The following is a 26,472-nucleotide window of genomic DNA, read 5'->3' on the forward strand; positions in this document are numbered from 1 at the left end:
GATGCAGAGTCCGTGAAACACTTCCCCGTGCCCACCCATCCAGCTGCCCAGATTGGAGGAGACCCTGAGAACATTTGTATAAGGTGTGTCTACACCTACAGCTAGAAGCCGTAGGGGAGCTGGCTGGCTCAGTCTTGTGGGTAAGCTCTGCATTCTCCATATCTTTCCTAACTTTGCCCTTCCGGTGATTTTCACATTTTTCTCCTCCATTTTACTTTCAGAAAATCCCTGGGGAATGCAGCTTTTATTCTGTTGCTTCACATAGTTCCCAGGGCTGAGAATGAAAATTATTTCCTTTCACAACCCCTGGCTGCATGCCGTTCACATCCCGGCTGTGTAACAGGGTGATTTATGAACTGTGGGATCTGGGGCTTTCCCCTCCTCCCCTTCCCTTGCTTCCTCCCACCACAATTTAAAACAAGATTTTGCACAGGATGAACCTTCAAGGTTAGCATGTCCCCTGAAGTTGGCCACTGGGGCTTTTGTTTAGAGGCAAATCTTCAGTGGAACAAAAGTGATGGGCACATGAAAGCAATTCATTCCTTTTAGGAGAGTAAAGAAATGGGTCCCTTATCATCTATGAGAACAAATAAGAGCCAAGGCCTAGAAGTCTCAGGTCTGGCTTTCAACTAAGAATGCAAAAACACATTTTCCAAACTTCTTAGGATCGCATTTCGTGTCTAGATTTATATTCTCAAAGGGACTACGAGGAAAGGGCACAGCTTAAGAATTGTTGAGCTGAGAAATGAAAAGGAGTCACTTTTTCCCGCCACCATAGAGCCTAAGAGGAGAAATATTAAGTGAGGAGCTTCGTCTTCCTTCTGTTACAACAAAACACAGAAACCAGATGGAGCAACATCACTGTGGCAGCGAAGTGTGTTCGTCTCGTCTGAAGATGGTGGTTCATCAGCAGCCTCCACCGAGTCTTCTCTGGCCCCTGGACCCTCTTCAGGGATCAATTCATCACAAGCTGAAAAAAGACAGAGGGGTGAACTGATCAGTCACACCTTGGCCTGACCTCCCTGGTCAGGGGGTGTCTGTGTGAGCCGGTTCCCCAGGAACACAGTGTGGACTCCTCTGAAAGGAGAAGGTCTTTACAGCCAAGGCAAAAGGGCCCCCACAGAACCATGTTCCTGCTGCCACAGTATTTCTTTTGGCCTATGCTCATGCCATCTCATTGGCTACATCCTTACCTAACTATGCTGAGTCTGCATTGAGTCTGTAACTCGCTGGCCCTCTGATTGCTTATGAGTTACAACCATTGAGGTCACACAGACTGAGGTTCAGACCCCAGCACTGGCCCAGCTCACCATGTGATCTCAGACAAGTCACTGACCCTCTCTGGGCCTCATTTTCCTCATCCAAAAAATGAGGGAATAACAACTATCCTTACCTCACAGGGCTGTTGTTTTACCTAAACTAGATGACTTAAAGAAAGTGATTCACACAATGGTTGACATGAATACAAACTAGAAGATATTAATTATTAGTTTTAAGTATGGGAGGGAGCCCAGGGAGAAGGCACTGGGAAAGCATGGCCTCTGGGATTCTGACACAAGACAAGGAGTTCAGGACTAACAGGAGGAATGAAAACAAGAAGGCTGGATGGAAGACACTGTCTCTACTCTCCCCCTGCTCCTCCTGCGGTTTCACTTGGAAAGGTCATCCTTTGAGATTTTAAAATCATATATCATTTCAATTTCTTTCTTTGTTTTTAATATACTGTTCATTGTTCCAGAGATGTTCAAGCCCAGAGAGTCTCGTGTGTTAGATTTGAGCTCACGTACATCTAGGGTTCTAAGACTCAGGAAATGCGGGGATGGGGAGCTCCTATCTCTAGCCCTTTGTTCCCAAACTAAGGAATGACTTCTTTCACCATTAGGAGCTATTTGCACCGCAGACTTCTTTCTGAACCTGGATCAGTGATAAATTTTGTTTTAATAGCCTAAGAGCAAAAGGGAGTTTTCAGCACAAACCATTAGACTGAGACAAACTCAACTTGCTGATTTACTGGTCATTAAAGAACTTAAGTGATGATATAGATGTGGGAAAAAAATGGAATAAGCTTTCGAAGGGAAAACACACTGGAGAAACCCAAGACCTTTCTCGTTCATTGTTAGTGGTGTTGGTTGGTGAGGGCCGTGGTTGCTGTCTTTTGTTTATAGGGCATTGGGGGCAGTGGGGAGAGCTATAGTTTGGAGGCAGGTGGAAGAGGAACTGGAAAATCTGAGTTAACAGAACAGTGGGGAAGGGAGGAAAGGGAAGGAAAAAGTGTTGGGGATTTCTTTCCATCTTTCCCTCATTTAATGGACCTGTCCACATCCCTATCTCAGCCCCAGGGTGAGGTGAGAGGACCCTGGAGCAATGGATTGGGGGGTGGGGGGGCTTTCCTGGATACCTAGAAATATGTCTATAGGGCAAATCCAGGTCTGACAAGGAATCAAGGTTCACATAACTCCCAAAAAGGGCATTTTTATAGGGTATGGCCAAACCAGACTTGTTAGGCGAAGATGTCATTAGCTGCAGGTTCATTTGAGATTCACAGTACATTGCCTGCCCACCCCCCATTTTTATCTCTCTGTCTCTATCTCTCATCTTTTTTTCTCTGTGTTAATCTTTCTCTCTGCCTCTCATTCTTTCTTTCACAGACACATACCCCACACAAAAGACCGAATCATGTTTAGCCATATTTTATGCTTTTAGGGTATTTTGTTGTACTCTTTAGAAACTGGTATATTATTCAGGTATGACACCTTTTTTTTTTCTCTAATTCACTATTAATCTTATTATTTCAAATATCCATTATCCATTTCATTTTGGATTATGGAATTTATTGCATGATTGCATTTCTTTGAGATGTAGGCACGTTTATAATTTAAACAGGAATTAATTTGTTCAAAAATGGAAACATGCAGATTAATTGAGAAGGACAGTGTATTTGAAAGATTTGGGTTCAATTTTGTTTTGGTTTCATAGCAAATAAGGGCCAAGGGCTTTGTACCGCCCAGAGGAATGTAATGTCTTCTGTCGAGAAGACTGGCTGCCTCTGGCTCTGTCATGGCCCGTCAGTACTAAAACGGGTGATTGGATTCTCCCCATCTAACATGTCTCTCTGCCTCAGTTTTTCCAGATGTAAAAGAAGGATACTCAACAAAACATGTCTCCCACTCAACTCACAGCAATGTTGTAAGAATCTTTACAAGAATATTTAGGGTATTTCTCCTTGTGATTACAGAACTTGTTTTTGTAATTGCACCGAAAGTGGGGTTTACCCTAATAAATATGGAAACTGAACAAGAAGGGGTTGGAGTTATTAAAATTAGAGGAGAGAGTGCAAAGGAAAATAGTCCCCTTACGTATCGGACTCACCCTGTCTTTATTATGTGCTTCTGCTTCCAGATAGCACAATGATTTCTTTGTAACCAAGATAAATAATCTATTTTCTGGCTTAATCTCTCACAAAGAATTTTGGAAGGAAACCCAACATTAGGAAATAATGTTTCATAGAACTCCCCTTTATTCAACAATCTTTCATGTTTTTTTCTCCTCCTCCTGTCTTTTCTTGAACATTACTCAACTTAGTTTTTCATCACTGATTCATTTCTTTTGTCTCCACAGCACATTTTCCTCTCTTCTAACTTGGCCATTTTTCATTTTCTCACTTGTACCTTCCCTGCACTCACTTTCTCTGCTTCTACTCTCATTTCTCTTGCATTTCCATTAAACCCATTTTCCTCTTTCCGTTTCCTCCTCTTGAGAAAAAATTCCCTGATCAACAGAGAGAAGAAGACAACCAGCTAGGACTGCACTGGGAAAGAGAACTGAGACAGCCACTGAAAGCAGGACATGTCAAGCACAGCTCCGTTCACTTGAGATGCTGCCTGCAACTCCAGCTAGGCTTGGCCAGCACAGAACAAGACTCTTGCAGAGTTCCTGCACATACGTGCTTGACACTTTACCCCGATCCAATTCCATGATCCAGATGCCGGAAGAACGTCCCTGTTTATTTGAGATGAATTCTCATCCATCATCTTATCTTGCTCAGGTCCTTAGAGGACTGCTTCTCAGGACCATTATTTTCTACAATAAATGCTCCTTTTCACACACAGTCGGTAGATATAATGTTCTGGTTAATTGTTTCTGATTAGTTGAGAGTTACGAAGGATAGCTTCCGTGATACTAACATCAAGACATCTGGAATAATCTAAACACCAAAGCTAAGCCAAACTAGTTTAAGCTCCCTTGGAAGATTCAGAGGAAGTGTCAGGGCTCACAGAACATCAGGGTCATCGTACATTTGTTGTAGATCTAGGTATGGACAAGAGCATGGGGGTGTCCATTTGACATGGGTACTTGTGGCTTTTGGAAAACAAGCCTACCACGTCAAGCACATTATCTCTGTTTTTAAATTTCCCTCATAGGTTTAAAAATGTGTTTAAAGGTTCAAAGGAAATTCAGGACCTAGATGCCAAATTAGGAAGGACAGAGGACCCCATTTTTGTAAAAAAAAAAAGTATACATGTATACACATATGTACACACCCTCACACACACAAACCTGGGCAAATATGTACCAACATTTTGATAGTAGTAATCTCGGAGTGATGGGATTTGGGGTGCTTTTATTATCTTTTGGTTTATCTGCTCTTTGGTTTTTTCAAAAAGAAGAATTAAATATGACTTCTATGATATAAATGAATGAATGAATAAAAAAATAACAATAATCTTTAGTTGGGCAAACCAACATAGCCCAGAAAAGAATTAAGAGTTGCACAGAGACAAAGGTACCTAGTGTTCTTTTTTACTTCAATTGCTCTTTTTCACTCTAATTATTATTCTTGTTATTTTTGTGTGTGTGCTAATGAAGGTGTCAGGGATTGATTTAGGTGATGAATGTACAACTATGTAATGGTACTGTAAACAATCGAAAGTACAATTTGTTTTGTATGACTGCGTGGTATGTGAATATATCTCAATAAAATGATGATTAAAAAAAAAAAAAAAAAAAAAAAAAAAAAAAAGAGTTGCACAGAAATCCTTTTCAATATAGGTTAATAATGGATTAACAGAAAAGCGTGGTTGCAGAAGAAAACTTTTGTCTGGAAAACATGAGCCAGGCCATCCACTGTGAACTTGGGGGCTGCCGAGGTGCAGGCAGGGATGGCAACATGGGGCTCGCAGTTGCCTTGGGGAAGAAATGTGGGATTGGGGTCACTGCAGGCCAGGCCCTGTGAGTCCTAAAGCATATGGTGCAGAATTACGAGAGGGGACACTTACATTTGCAATTAAAATGATCCCCTTCTTGCATTCCTGCATCAGTTTCTAGCCAGAATGAGCTACGGAAGAGCACATCTTGGTTTCCATACGGATTCTCCATGTCTGGGGTGGAGCTGGACCCGAGCCTGAAGTCCGAGTGTCCACTGGCTCTTCTCAGTTCCTCATCAGAGCTCTTCACCATGGCACCTCCACCCATATCCCAGAACTTCCCAGCCCAGGGCCTGTTTCTGCCTGGTCTCCAAGTTTCTGGAGCACTTCATCCCAATGGGTTTCACCTCCGTTAATTTTCTGATGCACTCACCTGCTCTGGAGTAAGGGGACACCGACCATACTGGAAGTGTGAACAGAGAAAGGAACCATGAATTCCAGAAACAAAACTTTTGGAGGGAAACTCCACCAATGAGAGTGGAATAGCATCCTCGCGAGCAGGAATACAAATGGTGCAATGGAGTCTCTGGGTGGTGGGGAGGGATTGCCATTCTAGAGTTACCCCCAGTCACTTCCTATTCCTATCCACAGGCAAAAGAGGTTGTGTCTCGGTGCAGACAGGCCTGCGGCTTCTAGAAACCCAGCCGTCTCCTCTCCAGAATGCAGAGAAGAGGCCGCAGCCTTGCCTGTGCTGGTTTCTGCCGTCACCCACACCTCCTGAAGAGGTTTTCCAAGTAATGGCATGTATTTCAGCATCCCCTGTGCTCACCGTCAGTGCTGTCACACCTGGCACCCGGCAGCAATCCTGACTTCCAGGTGTGCCTCTCTTACCTCATGGCCCTTAAGCTCCATGAGTGCAGTCATATCATGCTTGTTTTTTAAAAATCCTATACTACCTATTCCACTTTTGTGCCAAGACCCCATATTTTGTCTTAAACAAACACCCAATAATAGAGTCTGCAAGTGGGTTAAGCCCTTGGAATGCCTGACACATTTACAGCACTTGGTGGCTTAAGAATGACCACTCCTATAATATATGTTTTTCAAAGCAACCCTACCAAGCCATTACTCTTATTACCCCTGCTTTAGGGATGAGAAAAATGAAGCCAGGAGGACTTGCTCAAATTTACCCAGCTAGTTCCTGGGGGCAGGGCCTGGACCCAGGCCCACGAGTTCTGATTCCCATCTAATCCCCTTTCCAAATGCAAGAGGGGTTTGCCAGCAGGTGGCTCAGAATCTCTTGGAGCTGGTCAAACAACTGGAGGCACAGACCCCACTTTGGCCTACTGAGTACTCTTGGGGGGGTGGGGGGCTGGCACTCTGTATTGTTGACAGGTTATCCCCTGATGATTTGGATCTCTTCCCATGCCAACCAACTCTAGAGCGAAAAGCAGGACACTCAGAGGCTAACCCTAGCACTGAAGATCTGTTTCCTCCATCAGTTACCTCCTCATTTGTAAAGAGTTCACTTACCCCTCCCAGGACCTTCCATCTGCAGAACTTTGCTGGGTTAACAGCTCAACTTCTTGAAAGCCAGCAGTTGAAAACAGCTGTGCCATTCATCAGCCTAAACCAGAAAAGGTCAGGAGAGACTGACAGCCATGCTTAGGAAGGCCTCAAAAAGACAGCAGAAAGGCCCCTGAGCTGAGAAAAGGCCCCAGCCTCCCTTTGGCAGCCTGGCTCCAAACCTACTGGAAAGGGCACTGGTATGGTCATTACCCTATAAAGCAAGGGGCAAGGGCCCTGGCAATTAAATGACCACAAACCCATCCAAGCGTTACCCATCAGGAGGAATGCACATGGTAAGCAACTTCTTCCTGTTGGGAAGAGTGAGTTGAATTTGGAGGGAATCAGCAAACCCCAAGCAGCCAGCCAAACCTTAAACTCGGCTAGGGGAGAGACCTTTGCCACTGAAGTTCTCCAGAGGCACAATCAGAACTTGATTTAAGAAGCACCCCCCACCCACCCCCCAAGCTGAGTTAATCTGCTGCAAACCTGACAAGGGGACACACCCCCTGGCTGGGGTTTATAAGAAGGGGTCACATCCAGGTGAAACACCGCCATGTACAGGTCAGCCTGCAACTCATTATTAAAATCATCGGGAGAATCAGGAGACAAGTTGAAGCAAAGTGGAATTTGAAAAACACATTCACAAGGCCTGACGAGATGCCAGAAGAGCCTGCCAGCAGGGACAGCTGGACGGCCAATTTTTTAGTCAATACTGAAAGGTGGTTGCTTAAATATCTGAGTCAACACACACTGATTTCTCTCTGGCTCCATACTCCCATTTAATTGCACTGGGGAGCCTCTCCACTGACACATCCAACAACCAAATGCATGGCTGAGTGAAAGAAAAGCGTGTTATTGAAGTGCAAGTGCGGTATGGGTGCAGCCTGCAGGCCTGGGTCTCGCTGGAGTGTTTTCCTATTGCTGCATCATAAAGACAAGGCCCCTCCACTGGCCCTCAGAGAGGGGCCCGCCTGTGGGCTGCCAGGATGCTGAGCTACGTTGTCAGGTGCTGAGGTACTCACAGGGCAGAGGAAAACGGAAAGACCTGCTGTCCCACATCCCAGAGCCACGTCAGAAGGAAAGATGTGCTCTGGAGAGCCGTCGTAAATTTGGGGATCGGTGGCAAGCTGGTGATGTTGATGGCAGATGTGATCAATGAGGTGAGTCTTGTATGTTCTCCCAACAGGCAGATCTCTGAAGCAGTAAGACCCATCAGTCCAGCCTTAGAAGCCCCGACAAGCCTCGGCTACTGATGGAGACACCTTTCTACAGCACTGGCAACCTTCAGCTACCTCGGAGCGAAGCGCGATGTAACAGACCTAGGACTGAAAATCCTTGAGAACAAGGAGCAAGAGACATGAACCCTACAAGACTAAACTCTATGGCTTGCTGTGTAATATCTGTTGCCAACCATCAGAGATCAGGAAGATGCCCAAATAGGTGGTAAACTCAAACTTTAGTGTGCCAACAAATCACCTGGGCGAGTTGTTAAAAGGCACTTGGGGATTTGGTCGGCCTGGGGTTGGGTAGCTAGAGTGAGGTGCAATGGTCCAGCTTGCTTCATCCTCGTTTCTCTGGGCATCTGGCTCACACCAGATGAGCATCTCATCACCCAGAGTGTGCAGCCTGTCCATTGATGCCCCTGATAATCTAGGGCCTCACTCACACTTCACAATTGGTAATCTGTTCAGATGCAATCCAGAGGATCCAAGAGAAGCAAGGCTGGGTCACTGTAAAGCCAAGAAATTCAAGTGCGGCTGCCTATTTGCTTGGAGAAACTGTCTGTTTCTCAAAGAGGTCTCACGTGGTTCCGTGCTGGGGATTCAGGGGCTAAACACTCTAATGAGGTTGGCTCCTGGCCTTTATGAGCCAAATTATTTCTACCTTTTTATCTAGATCTTTCTATCTCAGGACCTCTTTGTGGCCCAAAACAATCACAGCTCATAGGGATATCAGAATGAGCTGCTATTAGAATGAAAGCACTGTGAAAACAATAAAAAAGATTCTTCAAATACACATCTCTTCATGTGGTACAGCCTCACCTTGAAAAATAGTAACCATAACACATGCATCCCAAGGAGACATCCTGCATATATTAGCTACATAATTGAGGAAACTTTGCACTTTGAGATTTTCTTTTGTGGGTTCCTGAAGTGGCTAAAGATCGGCTCTTGTCAGAATAAATCCATTTCCTTCTCCTGTTTTCTTCAGGGATTTCAGAAGGTTAGCCTTCTGGTAAATTACAGTTTGCTTGGTTTTATTAGCTCCTGACACTCAAAAAAAAAAAAAATCTGTCATATCACTAGCTGCACACAAAGTCAAGAAGCAATTATCTTTGGGAATAAATCCCAGGGTTAATATTTTAAAATATTAACACGTATAGTATGTAACAAAAGATTACAAGACAAACAAAGAAACAAGAATTGATGACTCATCCAAAGACAGAGGATAAAAATACAGAAAGTATCAATGAAGAAGATCAGACTGTGGACATATTAAACTAAGATTTTTTTTTTAAATGATCTTCAATATGCTGAAGGAGATGAAGGAAAATATAGAGAAAGAAATAAAGAATATCAGGGGAAGCAATGAATAAACAATATAAGACTCTTAATAAAGAGACAGAAACTTTAAAAAGAAACCAAACAGAACTACTGGAATTGAAGACCACGATAATTGAAAGGAAAAAAATTCCCGGGAGGGTTTAAACAGCAGATAGGAGCTGGTGGAAGAAAGAATCAGTGAATTCAAAGACCAAAAAATTGGAGTTAGGTTGAGGAGCAGAATGAAAAAAGAATTATAAAACAAGAAAACAGCCTAAGGAGACCTTGGGGACACCATCCAGTATACAATATGAGTTTTGTGGGTGTCCTAGAAAGAGAGAAAGAGAGAAAGGGAAGAAGGAATATTCAAAGAAATAATGACGGAAAACTTCCCAAACTTAGCAAAAGATGTGATATGTATATCCAAGAAACCCAGAAAGCACCAAATAGAATTATTATATATTTAGTATGTTAAATTTTAACCCCATGGTAACCACAAAGAAAATATATGAAAAATATATCCAGATAGAAATGAGAAGGGAGTCATTATGGTAAAATACAATAATTCAAATAAATATGAAGTTAGGCATTAATGGAAGAATTTAGGGATAAAAAATGTATAAGATTTAAAAAGTTAAAGAGCAAAATGGTAGAAGAAAGTCCCACATTATCAGTAGTGAATTTAAATGTAAATAACTTAAATCCTACAGTCAAAAGCCAGAGATTGGCAAAACGGATAAAAAAGCATGATTCAACTATACCATTTATAAGAGACTTACCTTAAATTCAAAGACATAAGAAGGTTGAAAGTGAAATGATGGAAACAATATACCATGAGAGTAGTAACCAAAAGAAAGCTGGAGTATCTGTACTAATACTAATAAAATAAGTAAGTACCTATATTATAAGTAGCTATAAATAAAGTAGCTATACTATAACTTTACAATACTGTAAGTAGCTATAGTGTATATTAACTATACACTATATATAGCTATATATATATATATATACTATCTATATACTATATATAGCTATATACTATAGTATATATAGCTATATTATACATAGCTATAAATAAGTAGCTATCCTATACTAATAAAATAAAATAGACTTTAAGTTAACAACTGTTACTAGGGACAAAGACAGTCATGGCATACTGATAAAGGGGTCAATTCAAAAAGAAGATATAACAATTATAAATATATATGTACCTGATAGCAGAGCCCCAAAATATATGAAGCAAATACTGACAGATTTGAAGGGAGAAATGGACAGTTCTACATTAATCGTAAGAGACTTTATTATTCCACTGCAATAATGGATAGAACATCTAGACAGAAGAGCAGTAAGGAATAGAAGGCCTGAGTGGTTCTCCAAACCAACTAGAACTAACAGAACACTTTACCCAACAACAACAGAATACACACTTTTCTCAAGTGCACATGGATCATTCTCCAGGATAGGTCACAAAATAAGACTCAATAAGTACAAAACTATTGAAATCATTCAATGCATCTTCTCCAACCACAATGGGATGAAGCTAGAAATCATTAACAGAAGGAGATATGGAAAATTCACAAATATGTGGAAATTAAACAACATAGGTTAAAGAGGAAATCACAAGGGAAATTAGGAAATATCTTGAGGCCAATGAAAATGAAAATATAACACACCAAAATTTATGGGATATAGTGAATGCAATGCTGAGAGGGGAATTTATAGCTCTAAATACTTACATCAAAGAAAAGAAAGATTTCAAATTAGAGTCCTAACCTCAAAACTGAAAGAACTAATAAAAATGAGAGCAAACTAAATTCAAAGCAAACAGAAGAAAGGAAGTAATCCAAAGATCAGAGATAAATGAAAAGAGAGAATCAATAAAAGCAAAAGTTGGTTCTTTGCAAAGATCAATAAAATTGACAAACCTTTAGTAAGATTTACAAAGAAAAAAAGAGAGAGGAAACAAACAACTAATATCAGAAATGAAAAGGGGGACATGACTACAGACTCAACTAAAATAAAAAGGACTATAACAGGATACTATGAACAACTGTACACCAACATATTAGATAACCTAGTTGAAATGGACAAATTCCTAGAAACACCCAAATGACCCATTTTCACTCAAGAAGAAACAGAAGATCTCAACAGATCAATAACAACTAATGAGATTGAATCAGCAATTAAAACCTTCCAACAAAAAAGCCCAGGACCAGATGGCTTCACCGAGGAATTTTACCCAAAATTGCAAGAAGAATTAACACCAATCCTGCTCAAACTCCCAAAAAATTGAAGAGAGGGAAGACTCCCTAATTCACTCTAAGAGGCCAGTATCACTGTCATACCAAAGACAGAGACACCACAAGAAAAATAAATTATGGACCAATATCACTTATGAATGTACATGCAAAAATCCTCAACAAAATACTTGCAAATCAAATCCAACAGCAAATTAGTAAACTCAAAATGGATCAAAGAGCTAAATTTAAGAGATAGAACTATAAAACTCCTAGAAGAAAATGTAAGGATGCATCTTCAGGATCTTGTCTTAGGCAATGGTTTCTTAGACTTTACACCCAAAGCACAAGCAATAAATAAATAAATGGGAACTCTTCAAAATTAAAATTGTTTATGCCTCAAATGACTTCATATTGAAAGTGAAAAGGCAATCCACATAATGGAAGAAAATATCTGAAAACCACATATCGGATAAGAGTTTAATATCCAGAATATATAAAGAATTCCTTCTACTCAACAACAAAACGACAAATAACCCAATTTAAAAACGCACAGAAGACTTGAATAGACATTTCTCCAGAGAAGATATACAAGTGGTCAATATCCTTAAGCATTAGGGAAATGCAAATCAAAATCACAATGAGATAACATTTCACACCCACCAGAATGATTATATTAAAAAATGGAAAATTACAAGTATTGGGGAAGATGTGGAAAAATAGAAACACTCATTCATTGCTGGTGGGAATGTAAAAAAGTGCAGCCACTGTGTAAGATAGTTTGGCAGTTCCTCAGGAAGCTAAGTATAGTTCTACCATATGACCCAGCAATCCGCTTCTAGGTATATACCCAGAAGAACTGAAAGCAGGGACTCAGATTATTTGCACTCCAATGTTCATACTAGCATTTTTCACAATTGCTAAAAGATAGATGCAACCCAAGTGTCCATCAACTGATGAATGGATAAATAAAATGTGGTATACACATATGATGTAATATCATTCACCATTAAAAAGGAATGAAAAAAATTAAATAGTCTAAACTGAAAAAAAATTAGTCTAAAATGTAAAAAAAAAGGAATGAAGTTCTGATACATGTGATAACATGAATGAACCTCAAAGACATAATGCTGAGTGAAATAAGCCAGACACAAAAGTACAAATATTGTATGATCTCACTGCTATTAAATACTTAGAATAAGCAAACTCACAGTGTCAGAATCTGGAATGCAGGTTACCAGGGGATGGGATGGAGGTAGGGAATAGGAGTTAAGGCTTAAAATGCACAGAATTTCTATTTGGGATGATAGAAACGTTTTGGTAATGGATGGTGGTGATGGTAGCACAATATCGTGACCATAATTAACAGCACTGAAATATATATTTGAACATGGTTAAAAGGGGAAAATCTTAGGTTGTATGTTACTCGAATAAACATTTTTTAAAACCCATGGAATTGTACAACACAAACAGTGAACCCTAAGTTAAAGTATGTACTAGTACAATTATAAAATGTGCTTTCATTAATTGTATCAAATATTCCACCCCAATGGAAGATGTTAATAATAGGGTGGTATCTGGGAAGCCTGTATTTTATGCATGATGAGCAAAGAAGTCTTAGACTTCTGCTACTGAGTTTCCCCTTCAGGTCAGCATTTCCCTCTTAACTAGAGAAGTGAGTGCTTAACTGCTGAGCTCATGGGCTGGACCAGCCCTGCAGCTGATGGAGAGCAACTTGTGGGATTCCAGCTTCTTATTTAGAGCACCAGGAGCTAATCAATGACCCAATGATCCCCGCTCAGCTTAGCACTGGGTTGTTTCACCCTGATCTCCCAGCCTCTCGCCGTTCCTGGAGCTGAGTTAGCCATGAATGCTGTTGTTCTCTCCCACTGTGGAAGCCAGCTCACAACGTGGAAGGGGTAAAGTCCAATGCGTGAGGCAAGCCTGTTCTGGAGCATCCTCTGGGGCTGAGGAGCAGAGAAAGACATTTCTGAAATCATTCCCCAGCAGCAGTAGAGGTTGATGGGAAAATGTCCTTTCTTGGATAAAGCAGAACCTCAAAAGCTTAATGCATGTGGGACCCTTTAGGCTGGGTCTGTTGGCCCAGCTCAATATATTGAAAATCATAACATTATAATGTTCCAACGAAACAATGAATGGTTGATCTGCTTACCAAACTGAAGGTGGCAGCTTGGTGAGGGGTGGGGATAATACCTCTACCAGTCCTGTAAACCCATGGACTACCCTAAAAACAGTAGGAAAATGTGCAACACTAATGGCGGAGTTCTCTTTGTGCTTACCCTTGTGATCTGGAGGGTTTTTCGGTCTCCCCATGATCTCATCCTCAGTGGCATTCAAGTTCTGGATCAGAAAGTATGTGGTCATTTTCCCTTTACCTTTCACTTCGATTTCACCCCTTTCGATTATTTCAAACCCTTGATTTTCCAGGGCTCTGCACAGAGAAAGCAATGCACCAGATGTCAACGATGGCAGGTCTGTAATTCAAGATTTGCCCACAGTGCAAAGGGTGGTGAGAGAGAAGACTGGGAAATGGCACACAACCTGGGGTGCCAATGGCAGAAGGTGGGGACGAGGACCCACTATGGCCTGCACCCCACCACCACCACCACACCTCCCTACCACACCTCGAAATGAGATGTGCAGCTTTTGCACTTCTTCATGCCATGTCGTCAACACCTGTGTATATACCAGCACCTTAAAAGAGGATTCTCGATCTTGGGGATTGCCCTTACGAAACTTATTCCTGCAAAGGAGAAACTAAGCCTACTCTAAGTATGTCTAAGGGTCTCCCCCAGAGAACCTCTTTTGTTGCTCAGATGTGGCTTCTCTCTCTAAGCCAACTCTGCAAATAAACTCACTACCCTCCCCTCTATGTGGGACATGACTCCCAGGGATGAATCTGGACCCAGCATTGTGGGATTGGGAACATCTTTTTGACCAAAAGGGGGAAAAGAAATGAAACAAAATAAAGTTTCAGTGGCTGAGAGATTCCAGAGTCAAGAGGTCAATCTGGAGGTTATAGTGATAGCTGTTTTTAGTTTTTAGTGTATTAGAATAGCTAGAAGGAAATGCCTGAAACTGTTGAATGACAACCCAGTAGCCTTGTTTCTTGAAGACAATTGCATAACTATATAGCCTTTATGGTGTGATCGTGTAATTGTGAAAACCTTGCGACTGACACTCCCCTTATCCAGTGTATGGACAGATGAGTAACAAAATAAAGTAAAAAAAATAAATAGTGGGGTGGGGGGTGGATAAGGAGTATGGGATGTTTTGGATAATTTTTCTTTTGATTTTTATCCTTTTTTTTGAGTAATAAAAACAATGAAAAATTGATAGTGGTGATGAATGCACAACTATATGGTGATACCATGAACCACTGACCGTACACTTCAGAGGATTATCTAGCATATGAATATACCTCAATAAAACTGCATTTAAAAAAAAAAATAGGGTCCTTAGATGTCAGCACTTTTCTTTCCATCTTCCTCAAGCACCCTGTACACCCCACTATCCAAGCTCATCCTAACTACTCAAGCTTTCTCCACCATGATTCCTGGCTGCTGAGGAATGGAAGAAGAGGAGTACAAGGAGACTACCGTAAAATGAGATCAAGCTGTGAATAACTGGGAAATGTGTATTTGTTTACTTGTGTATTTACCATACTGGTATCTGAGTAGCATTGGAGAAAAAGCACCTATCTGTGCAGATGAGCGATATTTCAAATTCATGGTCACCTGCCCCAGCCAGGCCTCAGCCCTCCATCAAGCTTCCACTTGCTGCTGAACAGATTCTGGGATATTTCAGATTTCACCGTGCCCCTCCCATTCCCCTATTTGGCTCCTGTTGACCACACCTCCTACGTCACCACCCCATTCAGCTATGAAATCACAATCCTGATAGCTGAGATTGTGCAAATCTCACCCCGTTGACTATGATTGCCCCCGGCTCGGCTCGCAACCTCCTTCTTGTTGTTCCAGGGCACCCCTCCATGCCCCTGACCCCACCCCTTCCCACCTCCCTGGACCTCGCTCCATCAGACACCCCTATTCTCTTGTTTTCAGCTCCCCTCCATTTGCATCTTCCCCTGAGCCTGCTTGCAAGCTTAGGTCTCTTCAATTCTAAATAAAAGCAAACATGCAACTTCTCACTTGAGTATCTCCTGCTTTAATCCCCAACAAACCCTCTCACCCCTTTATCCTTTCCACCCATTATAATTCAGCATCCATCCCCACCATTCTCCTGAAACAATTTTTGATAATGTCCCCAAAGCCTCTGGTGGGTATTTCTTCAGTCCCTGTCTATACTTGATTTTTTTTTCAATTCCTCATCCCTAAAACCATCCATAAGGGTGCTTCTCACTCTGGTTCTTTTCTGACTGTTCCATCTTCTGCCTCTTACATGGGCTCCTCTCAGTGTCAGCAGGACTCTGGCCACACCATGGTCTCCAGCCAACACTCCTGAGGGTATTTTCTCACCTACACCTTCAGGAGGGCACGTGCAGCTCTCTCACCACTTCTGGCTTCATATCTTCCACGCCAGCAAAGCTAAATTGTCTGCACACATTCTACACTTTTGCCTGGGCTACTTGCTTCTCGCTCCTGATACCCAATTCTTGGCCAAATCCTACTCTTGACTTCATTGCTCATGAACATCAGGAGATGTTCAGGAATCTCCTCCACAGAGCCCTTCTTGACTGGGTAGGCACTCTTCCCCATCACCCACCCTATGGTACCCCCAGGCATGGAAGTGTATTAGTTAAGAGGGGAACTCTGCAGCCGAACCCCTAGGTTACATCCAGGCTTTTCTCCTCACTAGCCTACTTGCAGCCTGAGGCAAACCATTCACCTTTTTGTGCCTCGTTTGTTCTTACCTATAAACAGGAACAAGAAGATGTGAAATCTACCTTCATAGAGTTGTAACAGTAATAGCATATGTAAAAGAACTTAGAATGTGGCCTATAATAAGTGCTTTGAGCATGAAAATCATATTACGCAAATCATCATTGTACTTACTACACTTTCAAAACAACTGTCTGTGAAGACTTTGCTTCTGGCACTAGACTAAGAGTCAGCAAAAATTTTCTCTGAAGGGACAGATAGTAAATCTTTTAGGCTTTGCGGACCACGTGGTCTCTATCAAATTATTCACCCCTGACATCGTAGCACGTAATCAGCCATAGACATTATGTAAACAAAAGAGCATGGCTGTGTTCCCATAAAACCTTATTTACAAAAACAAGCAGTAGGCTGGATTTGGTCCCTGGGTTAAAGTTTGACGATCCCTGCACCAGACCAAATGCTTCTTAAGAGCAAAAACTATCTTACCTGCAGAGGATTCGTAAGTGTTTATTGGCTGACAAATGTCTGCTGTAAGGCAGTGTAGCATGGGAAAAAAAATGGGTTTCTTTCTCTATCACTCCCCTCGCCCCCATGGCTGCTGTTTATCCTTGTCTGAGAAGGACTCTGCACGTTCTGGAGGGAGAGAGCGGCCATGGAAGGAAACAGTAAATGAATGACAGGGAACTACCTGCAGGTCGTGGGGCTGAGGTGCACTTTGTTGGGAAGACCATGGCTTTCCATCCTTGAGGCGGTGTTCACAGTGTCACCAAACAAGCAGTACCGTGGCATCTTGTCCCCCACAACACCTGCCAAGACTGGGCCGGTGTGGATCCCCACTCGGATCTGCATGGAGAGAACACCAACCGAAAAGGGACCACCCAGGATGCTTGCTTCCAGTTTTAAACTGAGGTATAATTCACATAAAATGAAAAACACAGATCTTAGGTGGTTAGCTCCATGAGTTTCGACAAGTGCATTTATGCCCGTAACCACCATACAAAATAAGACAGAGTAGTTCCCTTACCCCTCAGAATTATTTTGTGCCCCTTTCCAGTTAATCTCCATCCCTCCTCTCAGATGTAGTCAGCTTCTTCTTTCTTTCACCAAAGGTTATTTTGCCTATTCTAGAACTTCATATAAATGGAATCATACTGTTTTGTATTTGGCTTCATTCATGCAATGTAATGTTTGTCAGATTCATTCAGAGTGTTGTAAGGATAACTCGTTCATTCTTTAATTGCTGAATAGTAGTCTATTGTAAGAATACACCACAATGTGTTTATCCATTATTCTCCTCATGAACAGTTAGGTTATTTCCAGTTTGGAGCTCTCATAAATAAGGCTTCTATCTATAAACATTCCTCCCTAAATGTGCACATTTGTTTTCATTTCTCTCAGGTAAATACTTCAAAGTGGCTTTCTGAGTCACGAAGTAGATGTCTATTTAATGTTATATTAAAGAAACCAAACCGCCCAATGGTTCTCCAAAGTCATCGTAACGTTTTGCACTTCTGTCAACAATGGGAGACTTCCAACTGCTCCACCTTCTCACCACCATTTGGTCTTCTGGTGAACGTGAAATGTATGCCACTAATGGCTAATGACATTAAATATACTTCATTGCTTATTGTCCACTCATACATCTGCTTTTTTGGAAAGTCCATTCAAGTTTGTTGCCCATTTTAGAAACTGGGTTATCTTCTATTGTTAGTATGTATGTAGGGATTCTAACTATATTTTGGATGTGTCATATATATGTATTTAAAATATTTTCCCACTCAATGGTTTTTATATTCATTTTCTTTAATGAGCAGAATTTTTTATTTGTGATTAAGTTTGTCATTCTGTTCCTTTCATGCTTAGTGCTTTTTGTGCCCTATCTAAGAAATCATCACTTACCCAAAAGTCAGAAGCTATTCCCCTAGTTTTCTTCAAGACGTTTCATAGTTGTAGCTTTTATGTTTAGGTCCATGATACATATAAAATTAATTGTTTCTTTTATTCTTATTATTTTTGTGCATGTGGTAATGAAAATGCTCAAAAATTAATTTTGGTGATGAACACACAACTATATAATGGTACTGTGAACAACTGAATGTACGCTTTGTATGACTGCATGGTATGTGAATATATCTCAATAAAAATGAATTTAAAAAATTAATTGTTTCTTGTAAGAACAATTTCTTAAAAAGAATTTGTCTTCCCCATTGAATTGATTTGGTGCCTTGGTCAAAAATCAATTGGCCTCAAATGTGTGGTCTATTTCTGGACACTTAATAATGCTCCAAGCTCTATTTATCTATCCTTCTACCAATTCTACTGTGTTGTTAAGATTGTAGCTTAACATTAAGTCTTGAAATGAGGTAGTATGAGTCTTCCAAGTTTGTTCTTTTCCAAGATTGTTTTGATTATTCCAGAACCTTTGCATTCTACATGTAAGAATCACCTTGTCCATTTGTTTCAAAGAAGTCTGCTGGGATTTTGAGTAGTATTCTAATAATTCTATAGATCAATTTGGGGAGAATGTGCATCTTAACTATACTGAGGTCTTCCAATCATGAATACAGAGTATCTTTCCACTTAAATATGTCTTCTTTAATTTCCCTAAGCAGTATTTTGTAGTTTTCAGCATAGAGTTCATGCACATCTCCTGCTAGATTTGTTCCTAGCAATTTAAATAGTCTTATTTTGTTTTTATTTTATTTTCCATTTTTTTGTCCTTAGTGAACAGAAATCCAGTTGATTTTTGTGTATTGTCCCTGACTTCTATGACTTAGCTAAACTCATTTATTAGATCTGGTGCTTTTCTGTAGTTTGTATAAATTTTGTAGGTACACAATTATCTAGTCTGTGAATAATGATAGTTTTACTTCTTCCTTTCCAATCTATATGTCTTATATTTCCTTTTCTTGCACTTATTGCACCAGATAAGGCTTTCAGTACACTTTGACTAGAAGTGGTTGTCTTTGTGTTTATCCTGCTTGGGTTTTGCTAAGCTCTTGGACATGTGGGCCAATTATCTTCATCAATTTTGGAAAATCCTTAGTCACTGTTTCTTCAAATATGTCTTTGGCCCTATCCTTACTCTATTCCCTTCTAGGACTCCAGTTCTATATATTTGCTACTGTCCTACTTGTCTAGAATACTCTCTTCCATTTTTTTTCTCACTGTTTTCTTCTTTGTGATTCAATTTGGATAAAATTGAAGTTTCCTCTACTGCTGTCTAGTCTCTGTCAAGCCCATCAAATGGATTCTTAATTTGGATATCACGGTTTTTATTTCCATTTGGAGATTTTATATATTTCATTTCCATTTAGAAATTATGGAATTATATATATAAATATATATAATCTCCATCTTTCTCCTGAAATTTCCCACCTGCTCACATATGTTGTTCCCCTTTTCCAGTAGATCCTTTAAAGTATTTATCAGTGTTATTTTCTAGACACTGTCTGATAATCCCAATGTCTAGGCCTTCTTCTCTGGGCCTGATTCTATTGACTGTTTCCTCTCTTGGCTATACACCACACCACCATTTTCTTGTTTCTTCTTGCATCTCATTATTTTTAATTATTTAATTGTATGCCTTATTGTGCATAAAGGTTCAGTAGACACCAATGCCGATAATATTTACCCCTCAGCAAAGGTCATACCCCTTCTGTCGTGCTGCTAGAGTGGAGACTGGGTGGATTTAATTTCTAGTTTGAGTTGGGATGGGCCTTTTTCAGAGCTGTATCAAGATTCCATGCAGCCCTGGTGTCAAATATCATGAAGGCTGGATGGGGACTTTCTCTCCAACAGGCCTTGGGATCTGTGCACCAGCAAGACTCCAAGAACTCCCTCATGCTTAATAGCCAAAGTGGCCAGGTTCCTGAACTGTGGGAGATCTTTCTGCTTTATGACCCAACACTGAGCTTTTGGGGAATCTCTTTGCTCTTCAGTCCCAAGTTTTCTGCACTTTGAAACATTTCTTCCTGCCACTCTTCCCTGCCCCAGCCTTCAAAAGGTCATTGTCGTGTACTTGGTGAAGACCAAGAATGCCTAAGAAGGACTTCTCTCCATTCTCTTACTCGAATGCCAACCTTCTGTGGCCACTGCCTTGCATTGGGGAAAGGGCTCTCACACTTCAGGGACTGGGCTCTCTCTTGGCTCTGCTCCCCTGTCCTTAGACTTTAGAGTTGGTGGATGGGTACAGACCTGTGGCTGGGGCTCCTCGGGATTCTAATCTATCATGCCAGCCCCTCAACTAAGCATTAAATGTTCATTAAAATTTACGCTGGTTTCTCCTTACCCTCACCTCTAGTAGATTATTTCCCCTGCTTCTCTACCAGGGATGAAAGCAGGCGGGTGTCTTCTCCTTGAAAGAGCTTATCACTTTCTGGAATTTAGTTCCTTTAGATTTCTTTGCTCTTTGATGGGTTTTAAAAGCAGCAAGTCTTTTGCAACTTTTACATCCTAACCAAACTTCCTTGCCTTTTAATGCTAGATTTCATTCTCCCTGAAATAAGATTATAAATTCTTTTAGGAAAAGGAGACTGTCAACTATTTATCTGAATCCTTCAAAGCACTTACTAATACTATCTCATGCACAGTAGGTCCTCAGTAAATGTATGTTAAATGTTATATGAATAGAAGAATAGAAGATTCCAATAAGTACTAATTTTTAAACTGTAGAGATGGCAGCACAATTCTCTTTGGAGAAAAATGTTTCCAGTTCTTTCCCCATACACACATCTATTCTGTGGACATTTAATGATGCTTCTAACTATTCCCTACTCTTATCTTAGAATTGCTAACATTCTTTCCTGTTTTCATCTTGGTAAATATGCCATGAGATTTTCCAGGAATTTCTTGTTTAATTCATTCTTATTGGTGTAGCATTCTTTAAATCTCTGTTGCTATGCCCCCTCTCCACCCTTTTTGATTGGAACGTCTTCGGTGGCTCCAATCTTCTACCCAGAGGGATTTCATATATGTAAATATAAATATATATATATATTTTACAAATTATATATATATTTATATAAATAAATGGATACATGTGCACATATACAAAAATATGTGTGTATTATTTATATTTACACAACTGTATATTTTCAATTATTTTTTCTTCAATGGTTTATCTCAGAATCCTCTAAATGAAACACTTGTCTCTTATCTAACCTCATCTCTATTCCCTCATTGCCTCCCACACCTGATTTTTTAAGTATTATATTGGGATTTTTATTCCCAGATGTCTACTGTGTGTTGACAATGAGTTGAGTATTGTGGACGTTTCACGTTTGTCTTGATTTAGAAGACTGCAGTAGCCCCCAAACCGGGACCTGCGTCTTTCCCAGCTTCTAAGTCTCTGGGGCGAGGGTGAACGGGGTAAATTTCAGAATCTCCTGGGAAGGGGTTAGAATTTGGAGAAATCACATTCCATCTTACAGTAGGCTTTATTTCTTTGCAGTCAGCTGTTTAAATTATTTTGAATTTCTGAATGACACAAAGCAGGGAGGAGTCTAAGCCATTTTGGAGGACACCAGCTTTTCAACTCCAAACTATCCAACCTTTATAGTGTGAACAAGCTCCCATACTTGGAAGAGTAGCTTCCTGGGAGAAAGGCAAGCAGATGTCTCGGCTAACAACCACGTGGTGCATGGGAGGCTATTCAGAATATCTTATGGCACCAGAGTGTCTGGGTTGCTGGCTGGAGGCACTTTCACACCTCAGCCTGAGTTCTGAACCCGCCAGACGGCATGTGGGATACACAATTTTCCTAAGCAGGGAAAAACTGGCTAATCAGTAGAGCTGAACCACCTGTTGAAATTCTTGAACAAAAATCAGGAATTGTAAATAAACTTGCTTCTAGAAGGGTTGAGCCCTACAAGGTAAATGGGGAGAGGTACTCAGCCCTGTCCTACGTCAGAGTCAAAGAAAGCTTGCAGTGAATCACATGAAAATCCAGACCCCCTACAAGCCTCTTCTGAAACTGGACAGAAGATGGGACAGTAACAGTCTTACTAACAGGAACACATGCAAGAGAAGAGCTGTGACAAATTACCCATTTTAATTATTCTAATATAACCATAACCATCTGAGCAGACAAATGCAATTCTACTTTTTTTTTTTTTTTTTTTTTGCATTAAACATTTGGTATTAATTGAAGTACTCAGTAGCTCTCTACCTGGATGGGTTCTCCAGTCACAGGATTCATCACCTCTCTTGCAGAAATTCTCATCCCCAAGGCAAAATTAGCCACCCTCTGAGCATGGCTTTCCATCGGCACTGGTACACCCCCTACCACCATATAAGCATCTCCTATTGTTTCCACCTGTAAGGGAAGATTGTGTATTCAGAGGGTTTCCTGAATGCATGGAACATGTCACTAAATGTTACTGTCATTTCCCACATATTGACAAAAGGACCATGTTGAGGTTTGCAATTACTTTCTAGGGGTATAAGGAGCATGAGGAGGAGATGGGAATGAAAATGTTTCAGGAAACAATGAGGAGAGAACCAAAAGGCCATTTTTGCTTCTAAGGAAAACAAATCCCAGAGAAAATGGAGTTCCTGCAGTAGTCAAACACTGCTATATATTAAGTAAGATATTATATGGATTAGAATTTCTGGTGAACTCAAGGAATGGGAGAACCACTCTCTGGGAAGACAGTTTGCCTCTCAAAGGCACCAGAGCACCCTCTTAGCACTGGGTATTATAAAAGGATTCCTAGAAACAAACTAAAATATCTCTAATTCCCTTATAGCTGTGCCTCCTCATCTCACTCCCAACCCCAGACCATGAAGACAGAGGCAAGGAAAGACTTCAAATGAAGTTCCTGCTTTGCCCGAGCACACTGCTGTGAAATCCAGCACACAGTACACAAGCACTTACTTTGTAGACATCGTGGACACTGGTTAACCTGTCAAACCTGGAGTACATGGAATTCAGCATAGTCACTATTTGGATAGGTTCACAGGCAGCACAGATGTTAGTGAATGTCACCACATCACTGAAAAGGATTGTGCAGGTTTTAAATTCTCCTGCAACAGAAACAAGAGATCAGTGATAACCCAGGAGAAAGGATAATAATTCTATGTATTCTGGAATGAAGTGTCCTTCGGGAGTTGGGTAAAGGGGCCGGATGCCATTCTCTGCTGACTCAGTAGATGTTTACTGAGCACCTACTCTGAGCTAGTCATCATGCTCAGAGTGTCATATCCCTTAAGGAGCTCCCAGCCTGGTGAAGGAGACAGATGAGTAAGTAATCACAGTTTTTTTGTGACAAGAGCCAGGGGATGAGGGAATTGACCCAGAGTGGGCATTGGCCCTGAGAGATGTCCCTAGCAGGTGGCACAGCGGAGGTCTGAGCTACAGGAGATCAGGGTCAAAGCGGTAGAGGTCCCCTAGCTTTGTCTGACTGGGAGGCCACCATATCCTCAAGCTCGACATGTCCTCCTAATTTCCAAGTAGCAGCCAGATGATCTCTTTAAGTCAGAGCCCCTCACGACTCTGCCTCAAGCCCTCCTTGACATCCCACCCCATGTAGAATAGAATACAAAGGCCTTACCCTGGCTGACAAGTCCCAGGTGATGTGACTCCCCTACGTCCCCGACCGCATCTCTCCACTCTCTCCATCTCCTCACTCCACTCCAGCCACCATGGCCAGCTTGGTGCTTCTTGAGTTTGTGAACTGCCTTGTGCCTGCAGGCCCTTGCACCTTCCAGTTCCTCTGCCTGGTTTGCACTCGTCTCAGATACCCACACGGCTCTCTCCATCACTTCTCAGATGTAACCACCTCAGTGAGAACTTGCCTGCTCACCCTATTTAAATAACAGCCTCTGTGTTCTCAATCCACTTAGCCTCATCACCCCCTTCCCTCTCCATAAGACTAATGAGGCAAGATGATGTGTATATCATTGTCTATTTGGCTATTGACTCTCTCTCCCATTGCAGTATAAGCTCCATGAGATAAGGAATCTGTCTGTTTTGCTCTCGGCTGTGTCCCCAGCACCTGGGGCAGGGTTTAGTGCATAGTAGATGCTAAGTAAATACTTGTGGAATGAGTGAATGGACTGACTCCTTGAACACAGCGTGGTGCCTTTCCTATTACCTACAGCTCTGGTAGAAACCGCCCCTTCTTGTAACATTCTCTTTCCTTTGGATTCTGGCCTACCATTCTCTCTTAATATCTCCCCTACCTTTCTGATCTCCTAGTTTTACATCATTCAATGGCTTTTCTTCTTTCTTAAATAATATACATTCCCGAAGGTTCCATACCCAACCACCTCCTATTATCTCATACCTTCTAGATGACCTGCTTATCGTTCATAGAATCTGTGATTAAAACAGCACCTGATATAGACCTTAGCCTAGAATTTCCCTCGAGCTTTCCCCACAATTCCTAACTACCTGTTGCTTATGCTATGTGGGGGATCCCACGGGTGTCTCAAATTCAACAGTTCAAAAGCCGACTTTATCACCCTCCTCCAAACCTGTTCTTCCTTCTGGTTCTATTCTCAGGATAAAGCAGCACATCTTTCCATGCCAGAACCTCAGAGTTATCACTGCCTCCTTTCTCTTGCCTTCCCGTCTTATCAGGTGAGGCATCCCACTGAGTTCTGCTCAGGCTGCCTTAGCTCAGACCCTTACCATCTTCACCTGCACCAGGGATAGGCTTTCCGTCTGCCTCCCTCTAATGCACTCCCCAAGCTGCACCCAACATCTTTATAAAATCATGCCACATCCATTTAAAGAAAACACTTCCATGAATCCCCACAGCCTACAGAATAAAAAACAGTTTCCTTTTCCATGATAATTGAGATTCATCACGATATCACCCGAGCCTCAGCCTCTCATCAGACCCCCTTGCCCTAGGGATGCAATATTTATTTCCATGCTGCCTTTCATTTGCCTCCACTGTCCCATCCTCCAGAAATGCCCTTCCCTCCCCTCCTTGCTAAGATTCAATGCCCAACTCAAATGCCACACCCTTTACAAAGGGCTTCACCACTCCACCCTTCCTCACCCTTCCTCTTCCGACACATATTTATTATTAATCACCATCTTCTGTGTTTCCACCGCCCCTCAAGTGGTGGAAAGAGTATGGACTTGGAAGTCAGACAGACTTATGATGGAATTCCAGCTCTTCTACTTTTAGGCTGGGGGTGAATGTCAATTTGCTCAGCTATATAATGAGGATAATGACACGTCCCGTGTAGAGTTGTTGAGAACGTTAAATGAAATAGCATATGTAAAATGTTTAACACAGACCCTGGTAAAATAGTGGCTCCTTAATGCATATCAATTTCCTTTCCTTTGGCCTCCCACAGCCCCCACTATGACATACTTATTTCTCAGATAGAATCATAATTGATTCTGTATGTATCTGCCACAGCCCCAAATCTGTGAACCTCTTTGGGGACTCAGCACCGTGACAAATGGAAGTGAGTCCAGAGAAAACACAGCATCCTTCGCTCTCCCAGAATGATCCACAGAAACCCCTGTGACTGAGCTAACATGTGAGTATGCCATCTCCTGTTATAGTTTGGAGCCTTCTGGATGGTCACTGAAGAATGAGGCCAGTCTCAGAATACACCCTTAAATTCGTAGAGAATTTAATATATGTGCACATCATTGACAGGCACTTTTATTTACTCTCAAGGCAGCACCTGGCCTGAACAGAACAGGCCTGCAGGCCTTGGCACACAGGAGTCTGCGTGACCTAGGCAGCTAATGTTTAACCTACCATCTTTGTAAGCCAGTAAAGAGAAAGAGGGTAAATTGTAACTTTAAATGGGAAATAAAAAGGAAGTGAGAAATTCTTGGTCTCACGAAAGACCAAGAATGTTCATCTGGTCTACCTGCTTCCTGGCCCCCAAATGTTATCACTCTTGTGGTTATTTACAAAGCCCCATCCTATAATTCTTTCCTTCCTGCACCACCCCCATGTCACAGGATGCTCTCCCACCTTTAGGAATGTCTTTGTCAAAAACCCCTATAACTGGCTTGCTGTCCTCTTTCAATCATGCAGCCAACTTCCCTGCAAAAGCAGTACCCGCCCAGGTGAGAAAAAAGCCATTTGATTTCTGCTGATTTCTGCCTCCCTGTGAGTAAGCCCCAAATAAAGTTCAT

General features: G+C 41.5%; 1 protein-coding gene across 1 annotated transcript in view; it reads right to left on the bottom strand.

The window, feature by feature from the left end:
* Positions 1 to 824: 824 nt before the first annotated feature.
* Positions 825 to 26,472, bottom strand: part of LOC119506934 (guanylate cyclase soluble subunit beta-2-like) — a 66,773-nt gene continuing 41,125 nt past the window's right edge. Inside the window, exons 10-14 of the mRNA XM_037799939.1 lie at positions 23,233 to 23,381; positions 22,525 to 22,671; positions 17,044 to 17,198; positions 13,794 to 13,945; positions 825 to 970 (exon numbers count right to left, since the gene is read on the bottom strand). Of these exons, the coding sequence (XP_037655867.1) occupies positions 825 to 970; positions 13,794 to 13,945; positions 17,044 to 17,198; positions 22,525 to 22,671; positions 23,233 to 23,381 (749 nt within the window). The remainder of the gene's footprint in view (positions 971 to 13,793; positions 13,946 to 17,043; positions 17,199 to 22,524; positions 22,672 to 23,232; positions 23,382 to 26,472) is intronic.

This window comes from Choloepus didactylus, chromosome 12 (assembly GCF_015220235.1).
Source record: "Choloepus didactylus isolate mChoDid1 chromosome 12, mChoDid1.pri, whole genome shotgun sequence".
In the NCBI taxonomy this organism is placed as follows: Eukaryota; Metazoa; Chordata; class Mammalia; order Pilosa; family Megalonychidae; genus Choloepus; species Choloepus didactylus.